The sequence below is a fragment of the Hylobates moloch genome, unplaced genomic scaffold (genome assembly GCF_009828535.3).
Source record: "Hylobates moloch isolate HMO894 unplaced genomic scaffold, HMol_V3 SCAFFOLD_1, whole genome shotgun sequence".
NCBI lineage: Eukaryota > Metazoa > Chordata > Mammalia > Primates > Hylobatidae > Hylobates > Hylobates moloch.
In genome coordinates this window covers 80,108,639-80,134,084 of record NW_026652276.1, presented here as the reverse complement: position 1 = coordinate 80,134,084, position 25,446 = coordinate 80,108,639, and the positions used below count along the sequence as shown (strand labels likewise).

General features: G+C 35.0%; 1 protein-coding gene across 2 annotated transcripts in view; it reads right to left on the bottom strand.

Moving 5' to 3' along the window:
• Positions 1-25,446, bottom strand: part of KCNH7 (potassium voltage-gated channel subfamily H member 7) — a 477,588-nt gene that overhangs the window by 120,811 nt on the left and 331,331 nt on the right. The window contains exons 5-6 of one of the 2 annotated variants that reach the window (XM_058441604.1): positions 20,596-20,616; positions 12,414-12,628 (exon numbers count right to left, since the gene is read on the bottom strand). In XM_058441604.1, the coding sequence (XP_058297587.1) occupies positions 12,414-12,628; positions 20,596-20,616 (236 nt within the window). The remainder of the gene's footprint in view (positions 1-12,413; positions 12,629-20,595; positions 20,617-25,446) is intronic. The other variant, XM_058441599.1, reaches the window with a different exon arrangement.

Below are 25,446 nucleotides of genomic sequence, written 5' to 3'. Positions count from 1 at the left end.
CATCCTCAAATGGGGAAAAGTTAATTTCCCCAAACTTTAAACTGCGTAGCTTAAATGAGCTCAGGGGAAGGGAACCCAGAAGCCTGACATGCCCCGAAAAGGGTAAAAGTTCTTATCAGACAGAGTTCTGGCCTCCCTCTCCCTGTGCAAACCAGCTGAATGAATGATAAAATTACTGCTTATATCCTCTGTAAAGTTTTGATTAATGGAAAAAAAGGATTTGTGTCTTGTCTTAAGCTGTAGCCAATCTGGTGTGCTTTGTGTGTCTTTCTGTATGGTTCTGTCAAAAAGGGGGGTACTTTAGGCTAGAACGTGGGCCTAGGATCCCATAAGCCTGCTGTTTAAGCCAGCCTGGCAAATTGGTCACTAACAAACTTTGCTGCAAGTCTCCATCTTGTTTTATGTCCTTGGGAGCTTGACCTTGTAACCACATGGCAGTACTCTCTTTTGGTCTCTGCCATTTTAATGGCCACCTGGTATCAACCCTGGCTTAGGGAATGAGTACTTTCTGGTTAATACCTTTGTGACTTTTATCATTTGCTGATTATCTTCCCCTCCATGAACAACTTCTAGCTTCTTTTCTTAAATCTTCCTTTCCCTGAGCTACCTATAAAGATTCCAGATTTTGTAAAAACTGTTTTCCACCTCTGAAAATACCTTGAACACCTTGAACACTAAGGTTAAGTCATAACCTTAATTGAGGCTTATTGGCTTCACCTGTGAGATTACTTTTGGTAAAGCTCAAAAGCCAGAAATATTGGCCACTTTGCATGGCTAAAGTCAGGTAATAAGGAATTTAAAAGGATTTTCTTAAGAAGGACTCTATGTTTTTCTCTTCTCGGATCTCAGATCTTGTTTTTTTTTTTTTTTTTCTGGAAAAGGTTTCTTTCTCAGTCAGCTGTATTACTTTTCTCCATTTTGTCTTGCTGCTCTTAATGCACATGTCAGAGGCCCTAAGATAACTTCTGATAGCCTGGGATGCCTGGTGAAAAACAGAGAAGGTGCCACGGACTCCATTTTGGGAAAAAAAATATTTGTTTTCCTCATGGAACCCCGGGAATTAAAAGCAAATAGATCCCTCTCAAAATTTGTTTTTGTCTTCTGGGTATGCCTGTTTTTTGGCCCTGGAAACTACATGTTATCCTAGCCCTGCTTCTTGGAAAGCTATACCCTGAGTCCAATAATTCCAATTAGGAGATAGACAAATGAAAAATCTTACAACTATTGGATCTTCTTCTGTCTGTGTAATCATATATGTGTTAGATGTGTGACGGTTATATAGAAATAGAGCTCTAATTAATTGGCTTAAAGAAAAATAAGCACTTAGATCAAATATTTTTTGAAGGAAAAATAAAGGCTATAATGCCTTTTAGTTTATGTGACTTTAATCTTTGAGGAATAAAAGTCTTAAAGATTATTGGTAAAATACAAACGTCTTCAAAATGTAAATATGTGGTCTAAAGTATGCAGGTCAGATACTAGGTTTGCTAAATGTTTCAAGGTTATAAGCTGCTTCTTTGGCCTTTGAGAACTGCTCAACTTGCCTGCTTTGCAATTTGATAAGGCCTAGGGACATATGGAACTAACCATGTCCCTAACTATGCTGCAGTCAGAACTTATCTGTGGCTAGTACATAATTAAAATAACTTACCAAGTTTTACACTAAAATTAAAAATTGCTAAGAGTTGCCATCATAACATGTAATTGAGACCACTGAAAATAGATTTACATACAAGCTGTGTAAGGAAAGTAAAATGCGTTTTTAGTAAAAGATTATAAGAAGGCATGAGAATGTAAATTTTTGCCTAGGGTTAGAGAATAGTTTTGAAATAGAAAAGATAAAGCTGAAGGTTTAAACAAATGGTGGAAGATTTGTAAAAAATAATCTTGCAAAAGAAATTCTGTGTGTGAACATATTGACTAACTTCAAAAAGGTATTATATAATTTTTACATAAATTGAGTATTGAAATAAAAGCACAACAAGGTTTTCTTAGGGTATTGATCTGTTCTTTAACAAAGATTTGTAAAGGGTTATAAAAAGTTTACAAGAATCTCACCACATGGTCAAACTGGTTAAGATGAGATAGAATTATGTCTAAGGTTTCATTTAAAAATTGGGGTTGATATTAATAGCAGACTAATGCAAGGGTAAAATTTGGCTTTCTGTCTCTTGAACAAGATTTTCATGTAATAGTAAAGGATAATGAAAGGTTTTTGGCCTTTCTTAAAATTTTTGAGTCATCATTTTGGCTAAATAAATAACTTAGGGTAATCTGGAATTCTATTTCATAATATCAAGTATTGTGAACCTTTACCCTGTTTGGTAGGCTTCACAAAATCAAACTTCAGTTTCATTGTTGCCTTTCCTGACCCCTAACTTTTAGATGCTAGAGAGGGCCCCTGGAGCATCCAAAAGATAGGTAAACAGGATTATTTGACATTTTTAGTTATTTCCAAAGTGATGTTTTATCTTCTTTAGGTTATATTTTAGTGAACAATAAGTGTATACGTTCCAAAATTGTATGGGATGTCTAAAATTCTAATGTCTGAGTATATGCTATAAATCATAACAAAGGTTATTATGTTAACCTATCATAAACTACAGAAATAACCAAATTTCTTTGTCAATCATGTTTTTGACTGTAACTATCCTGGGCATTTTGTCATTCACAGACAATTGTTGTCTTGCTTTGATCCTTTCTAAAAAATAGTTTAAAATCAGATATAGGACTTGGACAGGAGCTCTGAAACACAAGTTTCTGATATGTTTGGAGATTGTGACATTGGAGTAGAGGGAAACATATGGGACTCATGAAGAGCTGAAATGCTCATGAATATCAAGCAGAACAAGACTTAACTGAATGAACTGAACTAATAGAAAACTGAATTAATCATTTAATTTTTACTTGAAATGTTGCTGATCCTTTTGTTTTTCAGAGTCAAGGAAATTTATCTTGAACTATTTAGAGCCTTTAATAATTGAGTAAGCTATACTCCTGTGAACAAAATTTTGAGCATATTTGTTTCTTTCTGCCTGGTTTCTCCAGAATTTTGAAACTATTTGTGAGTATTCTTGACTTATGGCAATATATTTATTTGCATTAGTGCAGTAAGAATCCATTTTCTCTTTGTAACAGGTCACAGTTGGAGAAACTGGTTGTTTTACCAAGGCTTTGACTGGAAGGATGTGCTTCCCTTTAAGGAATCAAGTTTGACCTGCAGAACCAATTAAAGCTCCTTAGGAACTCTGGCCTCATACCTTGTCTAAACAGTCCCTGTACAGGGTTCCTAACCTGTGGTGAGTAAAGAATGTCACTTTCCAACAGGCCCAGGAGCCCTATGTTCTGGGGACCTCAAGAGAGAGGAATTTACCCAAATCATAGGTATTTCAGAGTACAAATCCATGGCTGGGCTAGGCTTTAAAAGGTCTTATCTGAGATTCCTTGTAGAACAGAGTTCTATTAAAGTCAATTTTAAAGCCTATGTTAAATATAACTATTCTTGCTGTACTTTATGCAGATAATCAAGCCAAGTATAAGACTTAAGTTTATTTTACAAAGAACTCGGTCCTATCATGATTTGTTTTTGACAAAAATGAGGACTGGAGAGAGAAAAATTGTTTCAAAACTTAACATACACTTGTGATTCAATTCTAATCTCATTAGTTGTTTTCATGTTTTTGCCAACATTTTAGACTAATCCTGCTTATTCCTGTGAACCAACCAGTGATATCCAGCTGCAGCTCAGAAGAAACAAAAGGGATAGATAATGTAAAAATCTGGATCAATATTTTAATTCTGGGCAATTATCCTGCAAATCCTGGAGGTTTTTTGTTTTGGGAAAATAAGACCAAGGGAGTCAACCAAAGCCAAGCCCCATGCATCCAAATCTTAGCAGGGATAACTATAGCCCCCAGTTATCTGGGCATGTCGGCAATCTTGGGATTGTGGAGCTGTCCTTACGCCCTTGATTCATTTTGATATACAGCTTCTGATAACCCAAATTGCTTCTTCTCGCTAAAAGGCCATTAAACTTCAAATGGCGATGCAAAGGAAACCATGCATGGATGTGCCATTCTTCCACGGACCCTTTAACAGACCTCAGGAGGAGCCCTAACTGCCACTTTCCCAAAACAGAACTCCCTGTCAGCAGGAAGCAGTTTAGAATGGTGATTGTCTACTTTCCCCAACAGCCGTTGGGGGGTCTCCACTCCTGAAGAAGGGAATGAAAGGAGTTAGCTTTCTTTAGTCAAGACAGTAAAGAAAGTGTCCCCAGAGAACCTCTGACCAGCCCCACAAGTGCTTACACCAGACGTTTTGTGCAGATAAGAGAACTTACACAGTTCTCTTAAGCATGCCTGTAGTGGACTAAGGGCCCGCATGCGCCCTGAGCCACCTGGAATTCACGCCTTATGCAAATATGGAACCCAGCCCCGTCAGCTTAGATATACAGAAGCCTTTGTATTCAACTGAAAAGGGGGGAAACCGGGAACCCACTTTCAGAACCCCTCTGTCTTTGCTGAGAGCTTTCCTTTTGCTTAAAAAATTCTACTCCACTCATTCTTTGAGTATCTGTGTGCCTACTTTTTCCTGGTCATGAGACAAGAACCCAGACCTAGCTGAGCTAAGGAGCAAAAAATCCTGCATTAGTACTGTGAATTTTGTTTTTAGTAATTTCAAGAGTGAAGAATCAATGAGTCTTTATACAAATAGTCGTTGAAAATTTGCCTTAAGTATAATTTTAAAACCATGAAATTATTATTGAAAAGTACTGCTATATATAAAACCACTTTCAGTTTGTTGCTGTATCTGAAAGACTTTTCAAATCCTATCACTGAAGAAATTCAGGACTAAATTTATCCAATTTGAAGGAAACTACAGAACAAGTTAAGATATTTTGTACTAATATCTACGGCCATACCACCCTGAGTACATGCAATCTCATCTGATCTCAGAAATGCAACAGGGTTGGTCCTGGTTAGTACTTGGATGGGAGAAACTTTGTATTCTTAAGCCTGAGATGACAAATAATTTTAAACATTAGCTAATAAGATAAAGTCGATGTTATTTCTTCATTAAAATTTCTTCATTACAAATCAGCCTGCATTCCTAAAGAAGTACTAAATCATAAATACTTGTTTTGGATTTATGTCAAAAATAAGTATAAATTGAGAAACACTGAGTCACAATGAAGAGATAATGAACCTGTTCATAATGAACAAAGTTCAATATAAGTAAAAGGCCATAATCTTTCAGCTCTTCTTTAAGTCAGTTATAGGGTGGTTTTGCTTTTTCTGTAACTGTGCAGCATATGACCAACAAAAACCCCCATCCCACTATTCTAATCTGAAATCAGCATAAAGTAGATGGTATATAAATTTAAACAAGAGACTGTGCTGGAAACGAACCTCCATGGCAATGATAGCTTTGTAGGCTTTTTGAAAAGTTAACTAACCATTCAGATTAGGACATTTGGTGTCACAGTCAAATGTTACAAGTATGTCCAACTGCCACAGTAACTCCTGAGGAGATTTAGGGGACAAGTGAGGAAACAGAACAAAATCATAAACAGGATATATTTTAGAGAATGAGAACTTCACTTTTGGAATCAGATTACCTTGGTTTGAAGGCTACGTCCATCATTAATATATGACCTAAGCAAGTTGCTTCCTCTCTCTAAGCTTAATTTCTCCTCTATGAAATGCAGATGATAATAAAGGCACAATCTCACAGTGCTGTCATATAGATTGATAATCCACTAAACTATTTACCACTGAGCCTGGCACATATCAAATGCTCAATCAATGTCAGAAATCATGAAAGTTACCATAATTCTATTTCCATGCCAATAATATACTTATATGAATCCTAAATATTGGGATCTATTATGGCTCTAAAGTCTACATAGACTTAAAGATTATATGGCTTTTTAAATATTCAGATTTCTTTCTTATGACCTAAGTTATTTTGTGATTAAATCCGAACTAATTTTCTTGAGTACTTTCCTTAGTAAAGCTACGGGAAAATTATACTTGTGGACTAATAGTAAATTTTTTCTCATCTTCTGTTCTGCAGATTAATAACTCCTTCTGGCTCATTAAGGTCCCTTCATACATCTTATTTCCTGATTATCTCAAAATGGGTTTCCACTGAATTCACCAGACATTCCTCTTATGTAATAAAGGCCAACTTATAGAACTATTTGGTCATAGTTCGATGAATACTAAGTTTAAAGGAAATGTAAACTATAGTTACTTTCATAATATGGTCTTGTAGCATTTATTAAATTAGCATGTGTAAATGCTATATACTGTTATGTAGTGTTTCTCCAAGTAATTTATAATGTCTTGAGTATCTATACTAGGTTTTATATTTCTGTGTTTCTAGAATCTACCCACCACCCAATGTGGACTCTGTGTGTGTGTGTGTGTGTGTGGGGAGGGTGGGGGTGTGCACGAGTGTGTGGTTAATGATGTTAATTTGAATTCCTATCTTCATCTCTGCAATGGGCCACTACTGTTTGATTCTCCTGCTTTACAGGCTTGCTTCTCTCTCTGCATTTTTCTGGTGTGACTGTCAGTCAAGGGGCTATGCTTTTTCCTCCACAAGGATGATCACATGGCCCAAGATGGTCAATAAGAGTCTTCTTTTTCTGGGAATAATACGGACACTGGAAGAAAGAAGGTCCTTCTCCCCAAATTACTAACTGTGAGCATTAGGTGAGACAGGAGAGTCTAGGAACTTTCTGCTATTAGGTGGGGAGTGCAGTCAACACAGAAGCAAGGGAGAGAATGTCACCTGTTACACAAAAATGTATATAGCTCACCCCAAAGCAGATCTTTCTCTGTACCTTTCAGTAATATGGCCCAATAAACTTCCCCTCTTCCTTTCATTTTTTGCTTAAAGTGGTTTGAGTTGGATTTCTGCTACTTGCATTCTGTTACAGTATTGACTGATACAACGGCCAATAAAGATTTGAAATCCACGGTACCATCTTCTTTAACTATTCGGATATTCACACTTATCCAGGGAGAGTGGTCTAATACAAAACTTGTCAAAGCTGAACATGGCAACAAAATAATATGTTTCATCCTAAAAATTGGCACAACATTTGAACTAAACTAGCCTCAGGAATAACAAAATCTTAGAATAGTGCAAAAGTGTGGTTCACTTTTATCTAAAAGGGGGCAAATATAGCCAATAATTTGATCTTCAATTGAGAAGTGCAATTGCTTGGTGAAAGGAGACCTTACCTTTGTTCTCCGCCCAACTTTTCTTACAGTTCATTTTTTACTCTCCACCACTCCATTGGAATTTGGTAGAAATGGCCAGCCAAGGGCTTGCCTCCCTGAGATGTACACTACTGCACATCAGCCTTTACTGGCTGGACTGTAGTGAAGGAAAAAAAACACACACATCTTCTGAGAATTATTTTCTCTTTTCTCCAAATAAATAAAGAAGGTGAGATGAAATATGGCAAAATGAAATATGACATGATGCATTCCAGAAGACCAATAAGGCCAAAAGAGGTCTATGGATCCAAAATAACAGCAAGAACTGGAGTCTTGCCTAACAAAACTTTTCAGAAGGAAGGCATTTGCTTTGGAGATTTTTGACTGCAGACTTACTCTTGCTTAATTCCACCCAATACCCTCAGTGGTTCATTTTTGAATCTTTTAAGATGCTACTATGTGTCATATAATTATACCAGGTACTGGTCATACAAACACCTAATGCTGCATTCATTCTTTGGTACATAGAGATTCCCACATGTGTTTCACTCCAGATTTTTATTCCTTATTTTGGAAACTTCGCACCTTCAAAACGCACTTAAGAGTTTATATTCCCCAAACACTATCCCAAACTCCCAATGTAGGTAAGGTTTCCTCTCTCAGCACCATCTGCACACACTGTGTTTACCCATAGAAAAATACTTTACATTGCACTGTAACGCCGATGTACTGTACTTGTCTACCTCCTTCAAGACTCAAAGGCAGAGATTTGCCTTTTAACTCTGAATTCCCAGCACCTAACACTGTGTGTGTTTATACATTATATATGGATATACATTATACATTATATATGGATATACATTATACATTATATATAATATACATATTGATATACATTATATGTATATACAATACATATATGACATACATTATATGTTATATACAATATAATATATAATATGTACATTTTATATATATACACATACCATGTATATATGTATTATATTCAGCACATATATAACATGTATATTATATATACACACATAATATGTATATTATATATACAAATAATATGTAATATATAGTATATAGTATATATTATATATTATATATAATACATGTCAATAAATGCTTTTGAATGAATAAACAAATACATGAATGATCAACGAATGAATGAATGAATAACCACATAGTCCCTACGTTGAAGAAGGTGACTCTAACTGAGGAGGCAAATAACTAATTGCCTAATTCTAATTTAATGTGTAATAGAGATAAGATCCAAGTGGTGAGACAGAACAACAGGAGGAGCGATTATTCTTTTCGTCTATGCCCTTTTCTCTTGATGACTGCTCTATTGTTTGTGCATTGTAGAGTGTTTAAAATTCATTGTTGAATAATCTATAAGCAAAATCTTGACTTCTTTTGAAGAAAGAAATATCATACATATCTATTATGTGAATAAAATAAGAAAGAACATTTGATTAAGGAAATACTGCTGGCTGCCTACAGCAAACATGTTGAAAATTTCCCAACAAAGAGAATCTCCATGCAGGCCTAAAAAGAAAATAAAAAGACAAGTAAAGTCTTTTGGTTATTACCAAGTTATTTTTGGTGACTAGAGGACAACTGATGTTAAAAGTAGTGAATACGGAAATTTCAAAGATAGCTGCAATTAGGAAATTTCACAAACACAAAATGAAGTATGTAATCCTATAAATGAGTTATTGAAGAGCTCTGCTTTCAAGTGCTTAAATAAAATTTCCAGAGGCTATGCCTGCAGGAGGAAGTTCTTGATATTTGATCTCTACATTGTTTGGTTTGACATGTGGACAATTGGAAGGTTTGTCACTAAGAGCTAAAAGGCGCCCCTACAAAGAAGATAAAGCATTCCTAGTGATGCCTTTTTTCCCAGTTTCTGGTCTCAGCCTTTATTCAATCCCTTATTATTTCTAGCAAGGACCATAGCAACTTAAGTGTTTTACCTGACTCCAGAATTTCCTCCCATTCATTGTATTTTTTACACTGTAAAAAAATAAGAGAACTTAGAACTTTTATGAAATATGATCAAATTCTGATCTTCCAGCAGTTTGAAAAAGGCTTTTGCCTGTATCACACCTCTCCAATTGGGGTACTTTGGAGAGTGGGAGGTGGGCGCTTCACAATTTGTGGGAAGCATAAGAAGCTTTAGGAAAACTCTGGGGCTTTTCTGTGGGCCTCAGATTCACTCAGTGGTAAGTAGTCATCTTAGTCCATTTGGGCTGCTAAAATAAAATACTCATCAACTGGGTAGCTTACAAATAAGAGAAATGTATTGTCCACAGTTATGGGGGCTGTGAAGTCCAAGATCAAGTTGCCAGCCCATTTAGTGCCTGGTGAGGGCCTGCTTCCTTGTTCGTAAATAATCTCCATCTTTTCATTGTAACCTCACAGTGCAGAAGAGGGCCAAAGAGCTCTCTGGGGCCTCTTTTACAAGGACACTAATCCCATTTATGAGAGCTCCACACTCATGACCTATTCTCAAAAGGTCCCATCTCCAAATGCCATCATGCTGGTGATACATTTCAACATATAAATTTTGGTGGGGACACAACATTAGGTCTATAATAATATTTTAACACATTTTAAATGTTAAAACAAATATTGTTATATTACAAAGCTAAATTTGAAAGTCATAGGGCTTTTAAAGATAAAGTATGAGACCAAAAAAATGCAAAGCTTTTGATGGAAACTCTTGCATTTTACTCAGACCCCCATGGCACTTATATGAAAAGGTAGAAAAGTGTTATTTTGAAGGTAAATTTTCCAGACTAGCCTCTCACCGGCTCAGAAAATCACTTGTTCTAAAAAGTCATATGGACTTTAATGCCTTCATAACTTTGTTCTTGTGTTTTTTTCTACCTGGAATTCTTATCCTTTCCCTTGGCTAACTCTTCCATCCATTTATGCACTCATTTATTCAGCAAACATTTGATGAACTCCATTCTGCCAGGTGTTCTACTAAGGCCCTCGTGATGTAGGGATAAAGAGATCTTGCAGAGATGGTTAGGAGAGTTGGGGGATCATAGAAGAATATTAATAAACATAATAATGACCTGACATTGCTTGTTGTGTACTTAGTACTAGGATGGACACTTTCCACATTTCTATTTAATTCTTATATCAACTCTGAGAAGTAAGTTTTCCCAGTCCTGAAATTTGCCTTAATGTCACACAATAAATGCCACTTGCATTTGGCCTACAATAAATGGCTGAAATAAAACACAATCCAGTTTGACTCTGATTTATGCTCTTAAAATTTACTGACTACGCAGTTTGATGTGACCTTCTAGATCTGGCTTCAGTGTTTAATCCTGTCTCTTTTTCTTCCCTGCAAATTCTTCCCTTATAGTGAATAACTTTCTCCCTAATATTCTTTATTACCATGCATTTCATTATTGATATTTGTATATATGTTTCCTGTCCCACTATCTGAGAAAGCCCCCAGAGCAGGTGCTTCTCGGATCTCTGTGTGTATCACATTCTCCTGGCACAGTGGATCTGCTGAACATGGCAGCATAAGGTGGCCTCTGTGGTGGACCAAGCACATGAAAGACTTGCTGAGATCACACATGGCTGCACACAGGCCTTAAGATGTGTTTTGTTCAGCCTAAAGAAGAGTTCAAAGCATTTTTTAGTTTGTCAACTTTAAGAAATAAAGAGGTTATCTTAAATTCTGCATTTCCAGCTTCTCTTTTAAAATGGAAAGATTTGCAAGCATTCATTAATTGGCCAAGCATTTCTGCCTAACCACAGTTAGCTAGAGCTGCGTATCAGCTGTCTGCTTTAGATGGGGCCTGCACTACACAGTTTGCCACAGTCCCCATTGCCATGCTGTGTTTCTCTTTAAATTTTATTCCCTTATGCACTTGCAGGGCCCTGATCCTAATATTTCCAACTTTTCTTCTGTCTCCTCTTAAGTCTCTTGATTCTTATATATTCATATAATGGTAGGAATGTATAAATAATAAAACTTTTAAAGTAAAAACAATTGAAAGGAAAATACAAAGCTATCAAAATGATGTCAATAAAATGTATGTAACAGTAAACTGTTCATTTACCCATTTTACTAAATATAAGTTAAGAAAAGTGAAATGCCAAGAAAAGAAAGCCTCTTCACTACATAAATATTAAAATATATAGAAAAAATGCTCTCAAGAATGGCATGTATAATTTCTCATCTCAAATAAATATAGACTGCGCAGGTCTATTTATAACTTGCTCATGGTCTTTTCATAGCTATTTCAGCTCACACATAAGAGGTTATCTGGAAACAGTACTATAGTGTGGTTTGTAGTGATTACAATTACAGAAAAACTTCATTAATTCAAAAACTTCAATGCTTGGGATAAAGAATGGGGGCAAGCTTGGCTTTATATTATAGAGAGTTTATGCAAAGATTTCCTAAGCAAATATACTGAGTAAATTGTTCGTAAAAGAACCGCTTGCTTGACAAATTTTAAAGTCGTGAATTCCCAACAATGGAAGTGCACTGTAAGCAAAAGCTACGTACTGCTTAGGTTGGTATATTGATATAATAAGTAGAAATCATTTTTATCTACTTCTGAAGCAGAACACCTGCTAGCTTTTTATCCTAGTTCAAGTTGCAGTATTTATTTGAAAACAATTAGATATCGTTCCAATAAAATGTGGTGTTCCACTGACTTTTCATCATCTCAGACAGCTCTTTTCCCTAAGTTAACTGACTTAGATCTGACTCTATTTAGTGCAGTAAGTGCAAAAGGATACCACGGTTCAGTGGGTTCAGAGCAAACCCTAATTAGTCCCCTAAAGCTTCAACAGACACATCCATTATATTAAAAAACCACGTTTTAATAATGTGAGAGTTGGCATCCAAACAATAAGTGTCCAAACATGACGAATAGCAGGTTAACAACCTCTACGAAAGTGGGAGCAACCATGCCATGTTAGCCCATTTTTGCTTAGTCTTGTAATATATAAAATCATAGTACACAACTTTATTAATCTGTTATATTAGAGAGTTTCCCAACATCTCAAGATAAATAGGAGTACAAAAAAATGTCTTACCTCTACTGATAGTCATTTATAAGAAAAAGAATATGTTTTATGGTGCAGAAACAAACCTCCAAAACAGTTGAAATTGATAAGAAAATTGTGTCCTACCTGGGTCACTTTCTCAGTCACATTGTGTGTTCGATCCTTAACCTTGGGTGCAATAATGGTTTTATCTGAAGAAGGAGGCGATGAATTCTTCTTCTCAGTTTTGACCTCTGAAAAATTCAGAGTGAGCTGTGGAATCTTGTTAATGGTGCTGTATTTGTTGAGGTTTGAATCTGATGTGGATCCCAGGAGGCTTGACTTGATATGATTAAAAGGCCCTAAAAAAAGTGGAAAGTATTTGTAAGAGTAATATAAGAAGATATAGAAGAAAGAGAGTTCTGAATGCCCTGCTAATGATTCCTGATCAATATGATCCTGATTTGAGTGTGACTGAATGCAGTCAGCTTATACCTGGACACAGGGCTTAGGGTCACCTTGGGCCACATGGAATGGCATGTGAGTATCTGAGAATAAGACTGGGTTCTAAGTGTGTACCCAGAGAGCAAATGGCAGATTTAGCTGTTAATTAGTTTCTTTCATTAAAAGCTAGAATAAAAGAAAAAACTACACTCTCTGTTATTGGTCAAATTCTACCTTTAAAGTTTCTTATAAATTTCATTTTGTAATTTGAGGATTATTTAAGAAGGACTTACCTATGGTTAAAGTCATATTGGCCATGAAATTTCCAAATGGATTGTTTACCCTGCTTCAATTTGTGTTACTCCCCTCTCTGTGTCACTGAGGAGTGACAAGCCATCTAGGCTCTTCATATGTTTCCACTACCTATATGAGATGCTCCACAGAGCTTCTGAAAGAGTTAAACCCAGATGAAGGAATTACAGATAAAACTGCAGAGGGTGAAAGGCCATTTTTGTGTGAATGTGTGTACTCTGTTGAAAACTCTCGGATCATATGTGGGATTTTTAGATCCTTTTTTTTCTCTTTCACTTATGTTTACGTCTTGACCACTTTCTGAGAAAAAAAAGAGTGCTATAAAAACCACATAAGAAGAATGCTCTGGCAAACATAACTTACAATAGAAGTGACCGCAGCTAGGTAATAGGGCATGTCTGGGGTTGATAATACCTAGTCACTTCTCAAAATCTTTCCTACAAAGATAACTTGGCAAGGTGGCAAGACTCCTGGTTTCTTTGTTGAGGGATTAGACTGACCAGCTATGTCTTCCTTTGGGATGAATCTGTTGTCAGTTGCTTATGGAGAATCAGGAAATTCTCTGAGAAGTATCTTATATAATGAGCAATATTACATACACTGTTATTTAGCTCTTAGAAATTAACAACAGGGAGAATTTTATAAAAATCGTGAGCTCGCTATTTTTGTGCCCCAGGAAGTGGTTAAAACACACAAATTGGATCAATAAACTTGTTAGGCGGCATGGTTGTCTTCTGTTATTTTTTTTCCTGTTCGAAATGAAGTGAACCCATTTTCGGGATCAAAATGTACTTTAAGCATCAAGCAAGGTATAAACATTTTAAAATTAGACAAAGATTTTGTATTTTGGACAACAATCAATCAACTTGGGTCAGATATAATACTAAGAAATCAATGCTCATCATTTTGTTCATAGTCACTCTGGGGGAAAATCACACTACACTTGTTCACAAAAGTTTACCCTTGTTTATTATAAAAGTTTGAAGTAATATTAATAAATTTTCATGTATTTAACAAATACTATGTTTCTTGAGTTGCATTTCTGTTGACTCCCTGAGTCTTATCCATGACGATGACCAAGTCCATCTAGAAGAAAAATGTCATGAGCTCTCCAGGAATTTATTGCCTCGTATGTTCTTATTTGCATATAGAACCTAACTCTCTTTACTATTTATACAAAGATAGAAATGAGAGCCAATAGTGGCAACAAATTCATCTAGCCTTCAGATAGTTCTCTGACAGAAACTCCATTCTTCAGGTCGTTTTGGAAGCCTCCAGCCCACATCACTGATTTATTTTATTGTAATGCATACCAGGATAGTGTTTCCCTTTCTGCAGCATTCTATAGTTGAGTTCTAGGTTTCATATCTTAATATTTACAATTTGTAAATTATGCTAGGATTTCAGATTTCTTAGATATTGTCTTTTCCCCAACTCTAATGTCATATTTTCACTCCTTAGGTTATTTAACAGGGATGCTATTAAGAGATTATAGGTAACAGAGATCAAATATATAGTTAAATTGTATTCAAAACCCTTAAGCTCATCTTTCCACTCTCTTTCTGTATCATCCTTCTCTATGCTGCATTTCTGTAGCAAATTGTCCACAGAGTGGTTTAAAATTTGGCTAAATTCACGGATCATCGATGTCATCACAGATTCTACAATGTTAATAGACAGAAAGACACTGTTAATCTACTTTAATTGCCCTTGTGACCAGTTCCAATAAACTCCACTGAATTGGCTACACTTATATAAGTATGTGATTTCAACTATGGTAGTATTTCACTCTAGGGGAGATTTGTGGGGGCATTTTTTGTTGTCACAATTATGAAAGAATTTCAATATCACAATCCTCCTGCCTTAAAGAATTGCCTTACATGCCTCAAGGCCATTCATGCAGGTGAAAAGCCTGTTTATTCATGAACTGAGCCTTAAAACCAACTGTTTCACATATAAACACCACAATGTGCTTTTTTCCATGATTTTAATATAAATTGAAATTTCCAGAGCTACAATGCATGTAGAGGTAAGAATATATATTGTTTTATTCAGAACATTATCAGAAATTGTTCATCATTTTGGAAAATTATGCCACTTAGAGCTACACTCCTTGTGGCATTTGAATAGCCAATAGAAAATTTCAGAGTTTAGATTACAATCTGTGTTTGGATCTGTTATTTGCAAATATGTAAGCTAAGAGATTTGAGTCTTCTTTGTCAGTGTTGGAACCAAATATTATTAAATTTTCAGAAAATTATCAAAATCACACTAATAAAAGTTCCTTCAAAAATATTTTATATAAATATCCTCCTATATCTGTAAAATGATATGATACTATGAAAAGGAACCTGTCTCTTAGAAATGAAACACTTGTAATTATTTATTTGTCTTTGGGTTGGCTGTTGATTTTCAGTCTCATTCTCAAAACTCCCTGGAGATCTGCCACAACTCCTCTATAATGTCTCAATTGTCATTTCATTTTCCATTACATCTTCGATTTCTCATTACATAACAAAGCATGTTTGCAGGATCGTTTTTTATGTATTAGAGGATGAATATATGCCCTGACATCTAGTGGGATTTCTTTCTTCTGTGCAATTCACTACTACTGCATTATATCACGGAAGGTATCATTTTGACACTACTATTAAAAGCAAGAGCTAGCTCATTTATACTTCCTTATTTTCTCTTCAGTTTATATTGGTATACTAATCATAATTAAATTTTAGTTACTTCCCATTTTTAAAATTCATGTATAAATAAGTCTGATATAATTCTTGACTCCAATGGTGGTTTTGATTATGCTGCCCATCTATACTCCTGCTGTACCATTTTATCTGGTACCTGTATGGAATATTTTCTCATGTACTTAATGCTTTTAAAACCAAGTTTTCTTCATATGTCTGATTATTGCATAATGTTTTCTAGTGCAGTTATATTTGAACACTAACATATTGAAATAAATATTTTATTGTAAACTGCTTTTCTTTTATTTCTCCTGTATATTACAGTTAGGGAATCATGTTGATATTTTATAAATAGGTTAAATTATCTCTGAGTTCCATTTCAGGATCGGAAAGTGAGTATAACGAAATATTTATTGAGACAAGGAGACATCGGATCTGATATGATTGAGAAACTGGTTGATAAAATGTCATACTCAAATTTGGCCTCAGAATTTGCAACTTCATTGCATTCACTATTTTAGCTTCTCTTATTTGCAGGTGGAAAAACCTTCTAAACTCTTACTCTATTCTGAGTTTTTTTTTTTTTTTTTTTGGCTCCTAGTCTTAAAGAGTTAATCCACATTTTCTTTTAATCTATATTTTAATTAATTCAGCAAAACTTAAAATATTACTTAAAATAACTTGTGCAAGCTACTTAGATAAGGCATTTAAAATTTATTTCATGCTGTATAAAAAAGATAATTATGCTTCTCTCTACTGATTTTAAAGCAGATGTTTAAATGCAGAAGACTTCTAGAGTCTTCAAGATGATCAGTGTTGGCTTAGGTTCCTCTAAGCCCATCTAAATGCAAATGAAAAAAATTTCAACATTTCAACTAAGGTAGGTATTAACAATATCCTTATTTCACCAATTGTAAACCTAAGCGGACAGAATATGAGGGCAGAAAAGAATAAGAATAAAGGACCAGAATGCAGGGTTTCCTACCTCCTAAGTCTATATTCAGAGAGGCCTTGGTTGAGGATTTAAAGGTGAAAGGCAGCCTCACTGAGTGATCATGAACAGATGGGATTTAGGATTCTAATGAAAGAAAGGAGAATAACCTGAAAAACAAAGTAAATAAATTTAAAGGAAATGAATGGGGAGAAATAGAGGGAAATAAGAGATTCAACAGAAAGTCATGTAAAATGCAAAAGCATAGAGGAGGACTTGATGTTCTTCAGAGAAGCATTTGCAAGATGGATGACCAGGTTACATTTTTCAATATATTAGGAGAAGGTGGAAAACAGGTAACCAAGTAGACTAAACCAACAGCTGGAGATTGCTTTAATATATTTCAAGGGTCTGATTAAACATAAAGTAGGCCAATTTCCAACTACAAAGAAATAGCTACATTTAGACATGAAGCTAGAGGCTAAAGCAACAACTGGGAAGAATTTTAAAGATATTTAAAATTTATATGATGAGGCTATTTAAATTTACCATGAGTTATGAGATGCTAAAGGAGAATATATTTTTCTTTTAGATAGTGCTGGAAATATAACTAAGGGCATCTGATAGATTAAAAAATAATGCTACTTTAAAAAATCATTTTGGAGTGCTAAATGTGATAGGAAAGGAGGAAACCAAACAGTCAAAGGTTGTTTTTAAATCATCAGGTATTTGTACAATATATCTTAGGGCATTGAGTTTATTTAGCTAAAGTCTAATAAAACCCAAATTGCTGAAGCGACTTAACATGAAAGAAGATGCAAATGCAGTGTTTAATAATTAAACTTTGTAAAAGAACACTGTCAATAAGTATAAGGCAACTAATTTAGCACTTAGAAAGATGCATAAGAAGTAATCATCAAATTATTTTTCTTCATATTGTCTGTTTCAGTGCATGACATATTATTTGCAGGAGTAAACGGTTATCATTGAAAATCAATTTGCAAATCCTTATCAGATGACAAGATACTGGGTAATGGCGAATGCAGCCTATGAGAAACAAGTTGTATTAGATTAATTTATTTCGTTTATGAGTCATATAGGCTAGAGAGGAGATAAAAGCTGTAACAAACCTTGAAAGTAGTTTTACTTCAGAGTCATATGACAGATTCATAGACTAATTGGAAATGGAACACACCAATGTCAGAGGGAAGCAGGGCTACTTGAGATAACAAGGAGGTGGAAGCATTAAAGGGGCAAAATTGTATTATGACTTATTTACGAAGTAGAGAAAGTGAGGTAGATTTTTACTGATGACTTATAAAGCAAAATAGAAAAGCCACCAAGTTTGAGGTAAAAATTAATATATGAGTGATGGAGGTAGGATTAGGTACCCCTCTCACATATTAGAGAAGTTGTTAAAAAATTATAATACATACATATGTATATGCAGGATGTGCAATTTATTTGAAATAACTTTTCTACTCTTTGACAATGGTTTACACTTTTAACAAAGAACTTTGAAATGTTAGCTTAAGGAGTCAGAATGCTAGGAAAATTTATTAAAGGGAAACGAAATAGATCCTAAGAAAGAAGATTAAGTGGAAATTAGTTTTAGAAAAAGATAGAGTACCAATTTGCTGTCTTTTTACTGTGATATTGCACCATCATTAGCAGTAGTCAGCTGGTATCTCTGTCCAGTAGAGATAGATGAAGGAGAAAAAAATACATATCAGAAAGAAGGATTTAGGTTAGCTCTTTGTGTAGCAGGCACTAACACAGACTTCCTGAGAAAGTTAAAGAATGGCATCCTCTGGAGATAAATGTACCACCTCTGCAAGGTACTTAGCCAATACCTCAACTGACATGAATAAATCAGATGATGTTGAAGACATTACCAACACTTCCTAAGTTATTTATTTAATTCAGAATTAAATAATTAGAATTAAATTCAACCAAAATAATGTTTTTTGGTTGAATATTGAAATAATTAATTATAATTATGCATTTTGTACACAAAGCAGTGTAGAAACCTGCATTTTTAGTCTTTTATTTAGATCTGGTATAGAAGCAAAGTCAAAACAATTTAAAATGCACACTTCGGGGGTCCTGTACCTAATTAGCAATGTTAATGGCTTTGTGAAAAATCTTAGAGGCAGACACTTAAACATTGTTAATAGTTTTCAAAACCAGAGCTTGAAAAAAGTAATGAAGACTTTCGAGTGAAAATTTACATTAAATTTAATTAAGTTTGCAAATGTTTTCTCCAATTTGGGGATATAACTTCTTAAGTATTAATATGTGAAAACTTTCTGCAATGGTTTAGAGATTTGTAATGCCAAATTCTGACTTTGATGATTCTACCATATACTTTAAATTGTGATCGTAAAATTGATGTACAATCTGAAATCTATGTAATAAATAAAGTATATCTTTATTCAAAGACGACTCATTAAAAACGAGGGAGTTGAGAAAAAAAGGCTGGAGAGTAAATGAATTGTTTTATGACACTAAAATAAAATAGCTGTACTTTGACGTATATGTGAACTAGTAGTTTGAAAGTTAAACAAGTCCAATTTTCTATTTGTTGAGAAAAATTAGGTTCATTTAGAACTACATTTAAAAATCACTAGAAAATTAATTAATGCCTACTAATTTACTGCTAATTGTTAAATCCTAAAGCTAGTTGGCAAGAACTATCTGTATCCTGCTTCTTGAGGTTACATTCTGAATTATGTCAATGCAAACCACCACACATAGTTGACACTAATTTGCTCCCTTTTAGAAATCACAGTGGACAGGTCAAAAGAAAAAAAAAAAAAGAACAATGATGTAGGTGAAATCCCATCCCACTATTGGGGTCAACCTGCATAGACCCTTTTAAAGTGCTTACAAAATAAAATTGGGGTGGGTTTGGGGGGATACTGCCATAATTTCCCTGATTTTCAAATCTCCCTAGGTTGCTGACCAAACATCTTTGCTCCCTAGCGCTATTAATTCATTCATAACCATCACCAGCTCTGAATTATTTTAGGGAAGCAATCGAGAAATCAATATACAAAATTGCACAGTGGTCAGTGTACCAGTGACATATAGGAGAGAGTGGTCAAAACAGTGAATTATAAGTAATGACGGTTACTGGTGGAGACGTGTTCATGCAACACACATGCACAAAATAAGTCACAATCACCATTTGCACACCCACAGCAGCATGCATGGCCTATGTTGAAAGACCAAATCCCAATGGTTTTCAATTTGATGATAATAATATGGTTATTATATTTTGTGATCCTTGTATCTACTATGATATAGTAGAAAACAGAAGTGAATTTCAAATTTTCAGCCCAATCCAAATTTATCCAGAATATTCCCAGTTAAATATAACCCTATGGTAGTTGTAGGTCATGCCAGTGATTTCAGACTAATAGAGAACAAAATTAAAATGATTAAAATATAATAGAGAAAAATAGAAAACAACTATCATGCATATATAGTTTACTACTACAGTAAGCTGAAAACCATACCCCCTGCCATCCAGGAACGTGAAACTAGTTTTGAGGAAACAAAAGAGGAACAAGTGAAGTGATGCTTATTTAATCTTACACTCAAAATTTTTGTTTTCCTGAAATAGGCTTTTGTGTCTCTGTCACATCAGAATATATTTAGCTTGATATTTGTGTTTTTCCAAGTGATTTAAATATTTAGGAAGTATTCATTGTCAACCTAGGCTTATAATTCTTGCAGGCAAAAGGAGCTCATGATCATTTTGGTGACACAGCAGAGAAATAACAATGTCTGTAGCAAAATCAAGCCATGATGTCTCCACCAGGCACCCCGAATAGCTAAGGGCAGCATGAAGATGTTGCATTGAACAGGGCATACAGCAGGCAAGTTAACATGCCGAGTAAAGGGGCACGTTGAACATCAGATGGTGAAATTTGAGTTTGTACATTACCTTTGACATTGCGACCATTGTCTGTTTTGAGCACATAAGGATAAAAAAAGAGAAATATAAAAAGAAGACTAAAATTACATTATATACACTGAATTACCTGTATAAAAACAGAGAAATCAGAATATGATGCAAAATTTCTCTTTAATTGAAATTAACATTGTGTACTATTCCACCAAGTAACATGCATATATTAAATAGTATCTGTCATAATATACATTCTTACTTAAATATGTGAAGCATTTATCTCAATTTAAATGGATTCCAAAGTACAGATTTTATAGTTATGACAGTTTGGAAATAGACTTCCCTAGCTGCTGCAGTTGTGACAAAACTTTCAACCTTGTCAACAGCCAATTTTAGTGTCTCCTCAACTATCACTTAGATTATACTCAAAGGAAGACTCCACATTTTGCATGTTAAGTGTTTTTTTTGCATATAATTTAACCTAGTATGTTAATAAGGAAAATGTTTCTAAGATAACAGTTCCTTCCTCCCTCCCTCCCTCCCTCCCTTTCTTTCTTCTTTTCTCTTTTTCCTTCTTTCTTTTCTTCTTCCCCTCTTCCTTTTCTCCTCCCTCCTCTTTCCTCCTTCCTCCTTCCTTCCTTCCTTCCTTCCTTCCTTCCTTCCTTCCTTCCAGGACAAGTTCTGGCTATATCTCTCTGGATGGACTGGAACTTCTAGGCTCAAGAATCCTCATGCCTGAGCCTCCTTAGTAGCTGGGACTACAACCACACCAGTCTGCCTGGCTCCACTCTGCCTGGCTCCAACTTACATTATGAATCACAATTTTATTAACTGTCCTTCTCCAAATGTTCTTCAATATATATTTTAAAAATAGCAAATGTAACTCAAAGAGTCATTCTTAGGCAAAAATAATTGCAAGAAGTAAATGAAAGATTAGATTGTTTTTAAAAATGTAAACATTTTTATTAATGTTGTCACAATGAATTCAGTGTAATTACTAGAATATTGAAAAATTTGATTTGTAATAAAATGGGCTCTTTTAAAATCTAAATTAAATATTTTCAGATTTATTTTGAGATCAGCTATCTAAGCCACTAACAAAATATGCATTTACTAGCTATGAAACACACAAGCTTAAAATAAATGTCACTGTCATATCAAAACCATTCAAACATATCCAAGATTTGAAAAATCTGTTAAGCATTTTGTTGATATCTATGCTAACAACGTGCCCATTTAAAATCTTGGGATATATCATAATAATTTTAAAGTTTACAACTGAAATAATTCTAAGAGTGTGATATATTGAATTGCTCGTAGACATTGCATTGGACAAAGATATACTAATAAAACTGTGGCCTTAGATGACAACTCCCTTTCCTCTTTGAGAGAATCACAAAAAACAAATAGAGATAGTGGAAGAGATCTTGATTACTCAGAATGAATGTGCTCTATCGGAAGCTGGGTCCAAAAACCATTAGTAAAGTAACAACTGCTTGCAAGTAGTTATAAATTATAACTGTACTTATCAAACCTAAAAATTATATGTAAAGATTTACCAATTCCAAGAAAACTAACAAAACATTACATTATATAGTTATTACAGCTTTGACCTTCCAAGGCAGAGTGTGGCTTGTGTACTGGTCTTAGCTGAGATCAGCTTGTTATTCTTCCATGACAATGCAAGTACAGAAATTGGAGTAAATATTTAGAATCTTTTGTAGCAGTTTGGCAGAATAATTTAATATCTGATTAATCTAATAGTAAAACAATTGGGGTTTATATTTTGTGTCTATTTTTTACATTTTATTTTCGTAGTAGTACATTTTTTTTTAAAGGATATTGATACCTAGTTTTCTTCTTTTTTTTTTTATTATACTTTAGGTTTTAGGGTACATGTGCACAATGTGCAGGTTTGTTACATATATATCCATGTGCCATGTTGATTTCCTGCACCCATTAACTCGTCATTTAGCATTAGGTATATCTCCTAATGCTGTCCCTCCCCCCTCCCCCCACCCCACAACAGTCCCCGGAGTGTGATGTTCCCCTTCCTGTGTCCATGAGTTCTCATTGCTCAACTCCCACCCATGAGTGAGAACATGCGGTGTTCGGTTTTTTATTCTTGCGATAGTTTACTGAGAATGATGTTTTCCAGTTTCATCCATGTCCCTACAAAGGACACGAACTCATCATTCCATGGTGTATATGTGCCACATTTTCCTAATCCAGTCCATCGTTGTTGGACATTTGGGTTGGTTCCAACTCTTCGCTATTGTGAATAGTGCCGCAATAAACATACGTGTGCATGTGTCTTTATAGCAGCATGATTTATAGTCCTTTGGGTATATACCCAGTAATGGGATGGCTGGGTCAAACGGTATTTCTAGTTCGAGATCCCTCAGGAATCGCCACACTGACTTCCACAATGGTTGAACTAGTTTACAGTCCCACCAACAGTGTAAAAGTGTTCCTATTTCTCCACATCCTCTCCAGCACCTGTTGTTTCCTGATTTTTTAATGATGGCCATTCTAACTGGTGTGAGATGGTATCTCACTGTGGTTTTGATTTGCATTTCTCTGATGGCCAGTGATGATGAGCATTTCTTCATGTGTTTTTTGGCTGCATAAATGTCTTCTTTTGAGAAGTGTCTGTTCATGTCCTTTGCCCACTTTCTGATGGGGTTGTTTGTTTTTTTCATGCGTAGTAGTACATTTTTATTGACTTCACAAATGTATTGGTCAGTGATGAATTAATTAGAAAACAAAATTCTGGTTCTTCATCAAAGATGGTTTGAAAAGTATGGTTCTAAGGTACTTGATAATGTGGATTAAATGAGAGGATAAGGTAAAATATTATTCATTAATATATCTGCAAAATATTTAAAGTTCTGTGAAGATAGCCTGTACAGGAGAACATTTTTATTTATTTGAATGAGGAGACAACAATCAGACTTTGAAATCTTGTGCATGATTTCACCTGTTAATCAGTTACATGAATTCATAAAACTAAAATCACTTATAAAAGTTTTCCATCTTTCCTTATCAATGGCTCTATTGCTAAAATATACCAAATTATAAAGTCTTAGGAAGTATAGTTTCTTTTTTGCTAATCAGTGATTTTGTAGCTAAAATTGCTCTAAAGATGAAGTATAAAATACCCTCTGAATTTATCAATCTCTAGTCACATGCTGACTCCAGCATAATCTGTAAGAAAGTAATATTTTTTTTGAAAACAGCTTACTTTGGGTGAGGGAGAAAAATCGAGGATGATCTTAGCACCAAATGTTTATGTATAGTACCTGTACTGAGAAATCCAAAAATATTAAATCATTCTTTCTCATAATTGTATCAGTAACTGTGCACTAAATGGATATCATATAAATTAAAAACAATGAAGGTAAATCAAGAAATCTAATCTAAACTACTCAGCACCACTGTCCAAACACGGGCTAAGTCAATACAATGCACTGATTATGTATCAGTTTGATTTTCAAATTTGTTGTTTTTGAATTTTACTGTACCACTGTTATTATAGAAGTCAGGATCTCTCTAGGGAATCTCTGAAAGGGCAATTTCTGAAAAGTCAGTATGATTGCTAAAAGTGACTACACTAACTAAACTAGCTAAAACATATGCTGGTCATTTGAATTACCATATTTAATTTATTGTTGCTGTTTAGCCACAGGACTCACTGATCAAATATCAAATTCTAGCGGTTTCATTCTGTCAGGAAATATTGAGCCTACCATTACTAAATGGGATAGGGCCTTAGATGATTATCCAGTTTGGGAATTGGCCTTGTATTTTCTTTTTTCCCTTTGACCTTCTTTGGCCCAGAGATTAAAATAGATGTGCTAATTGCTCTTGTATCTTTTTCTGAGCTATTGATTTATCTTTCTTTGAACTTTTTCCTGCTAACTCTTCCTTTCACCTCTTCTGCCTTCTCTACTTCATGGTGTCCTTTAAATAAAGATCCTCTATATGATTTACTCCTAAGACTTCATTTAACTTCAGAGTATGATGGAGCAGATAACTCATTATTTTCTAATCTGCATGATTTTGCAACAGAACTCACAAGCACAGTCCTCTCAACATCACATGGTCTTCTCAATGTCACACCAATATTTATCGAGTATCTGCCATGAAGTAGATAATTGTGCTAGATACTAAGGGTGCGGAGCTCACTATGCCAGAGTGTCTATATTGGAGGAGCTCACAGCAACATAATTGTTTGCTTACATATCTGACAAGAATGATAGACATATAATACACAATAAATATAAAATGCAATCCATGCTACACTATGTGTAAATATTGGCTTGCACACTTGAGTGTGAAATGATTTAATTCTTTTGGTTTGGGAAGGGGGAAATGTGTCCCTGCTGCTGAGTGGTAGTGTAAGGAGAGACAAGGTGGGGAAGAGTATTCCAGGCATAACAAAGTAATGAAGCAAGAAAACACATGTTACATTTTTGGGAAAAGGCAAATTATATCTGTGCAGGTGTAGAATAGAGTATGTAGTAGGGAGGGGAGTCTTGCTGGGGCTAGAAATGAGGCTGGAAAAATAAGTGTGATCAGCTGACAACGTGCCTAACACCTCACACTAAGAATCAATGTTTTAAAGACAAAACTAGCAGCAGCCTGGACAGCAGGTCTCTCAAGAACCCAAATCTATGGGAATCTGAAAAGTGGATCTGATGTACCCATGCCAGGAACATTGATTCTCAGACTCCTGGGGGAAAGTCAAGAGATTCAACAGACTCCTCCTATGGCAAGGTTTCATGGAGGAGCAGGAGTGAGGGAGGAAAAAGATTGCACGGATTTGATTGTAGACTATGGAGACAGGCAGTCCTGCGTTTGAAGCCAGGCTCTGACACTGACTAG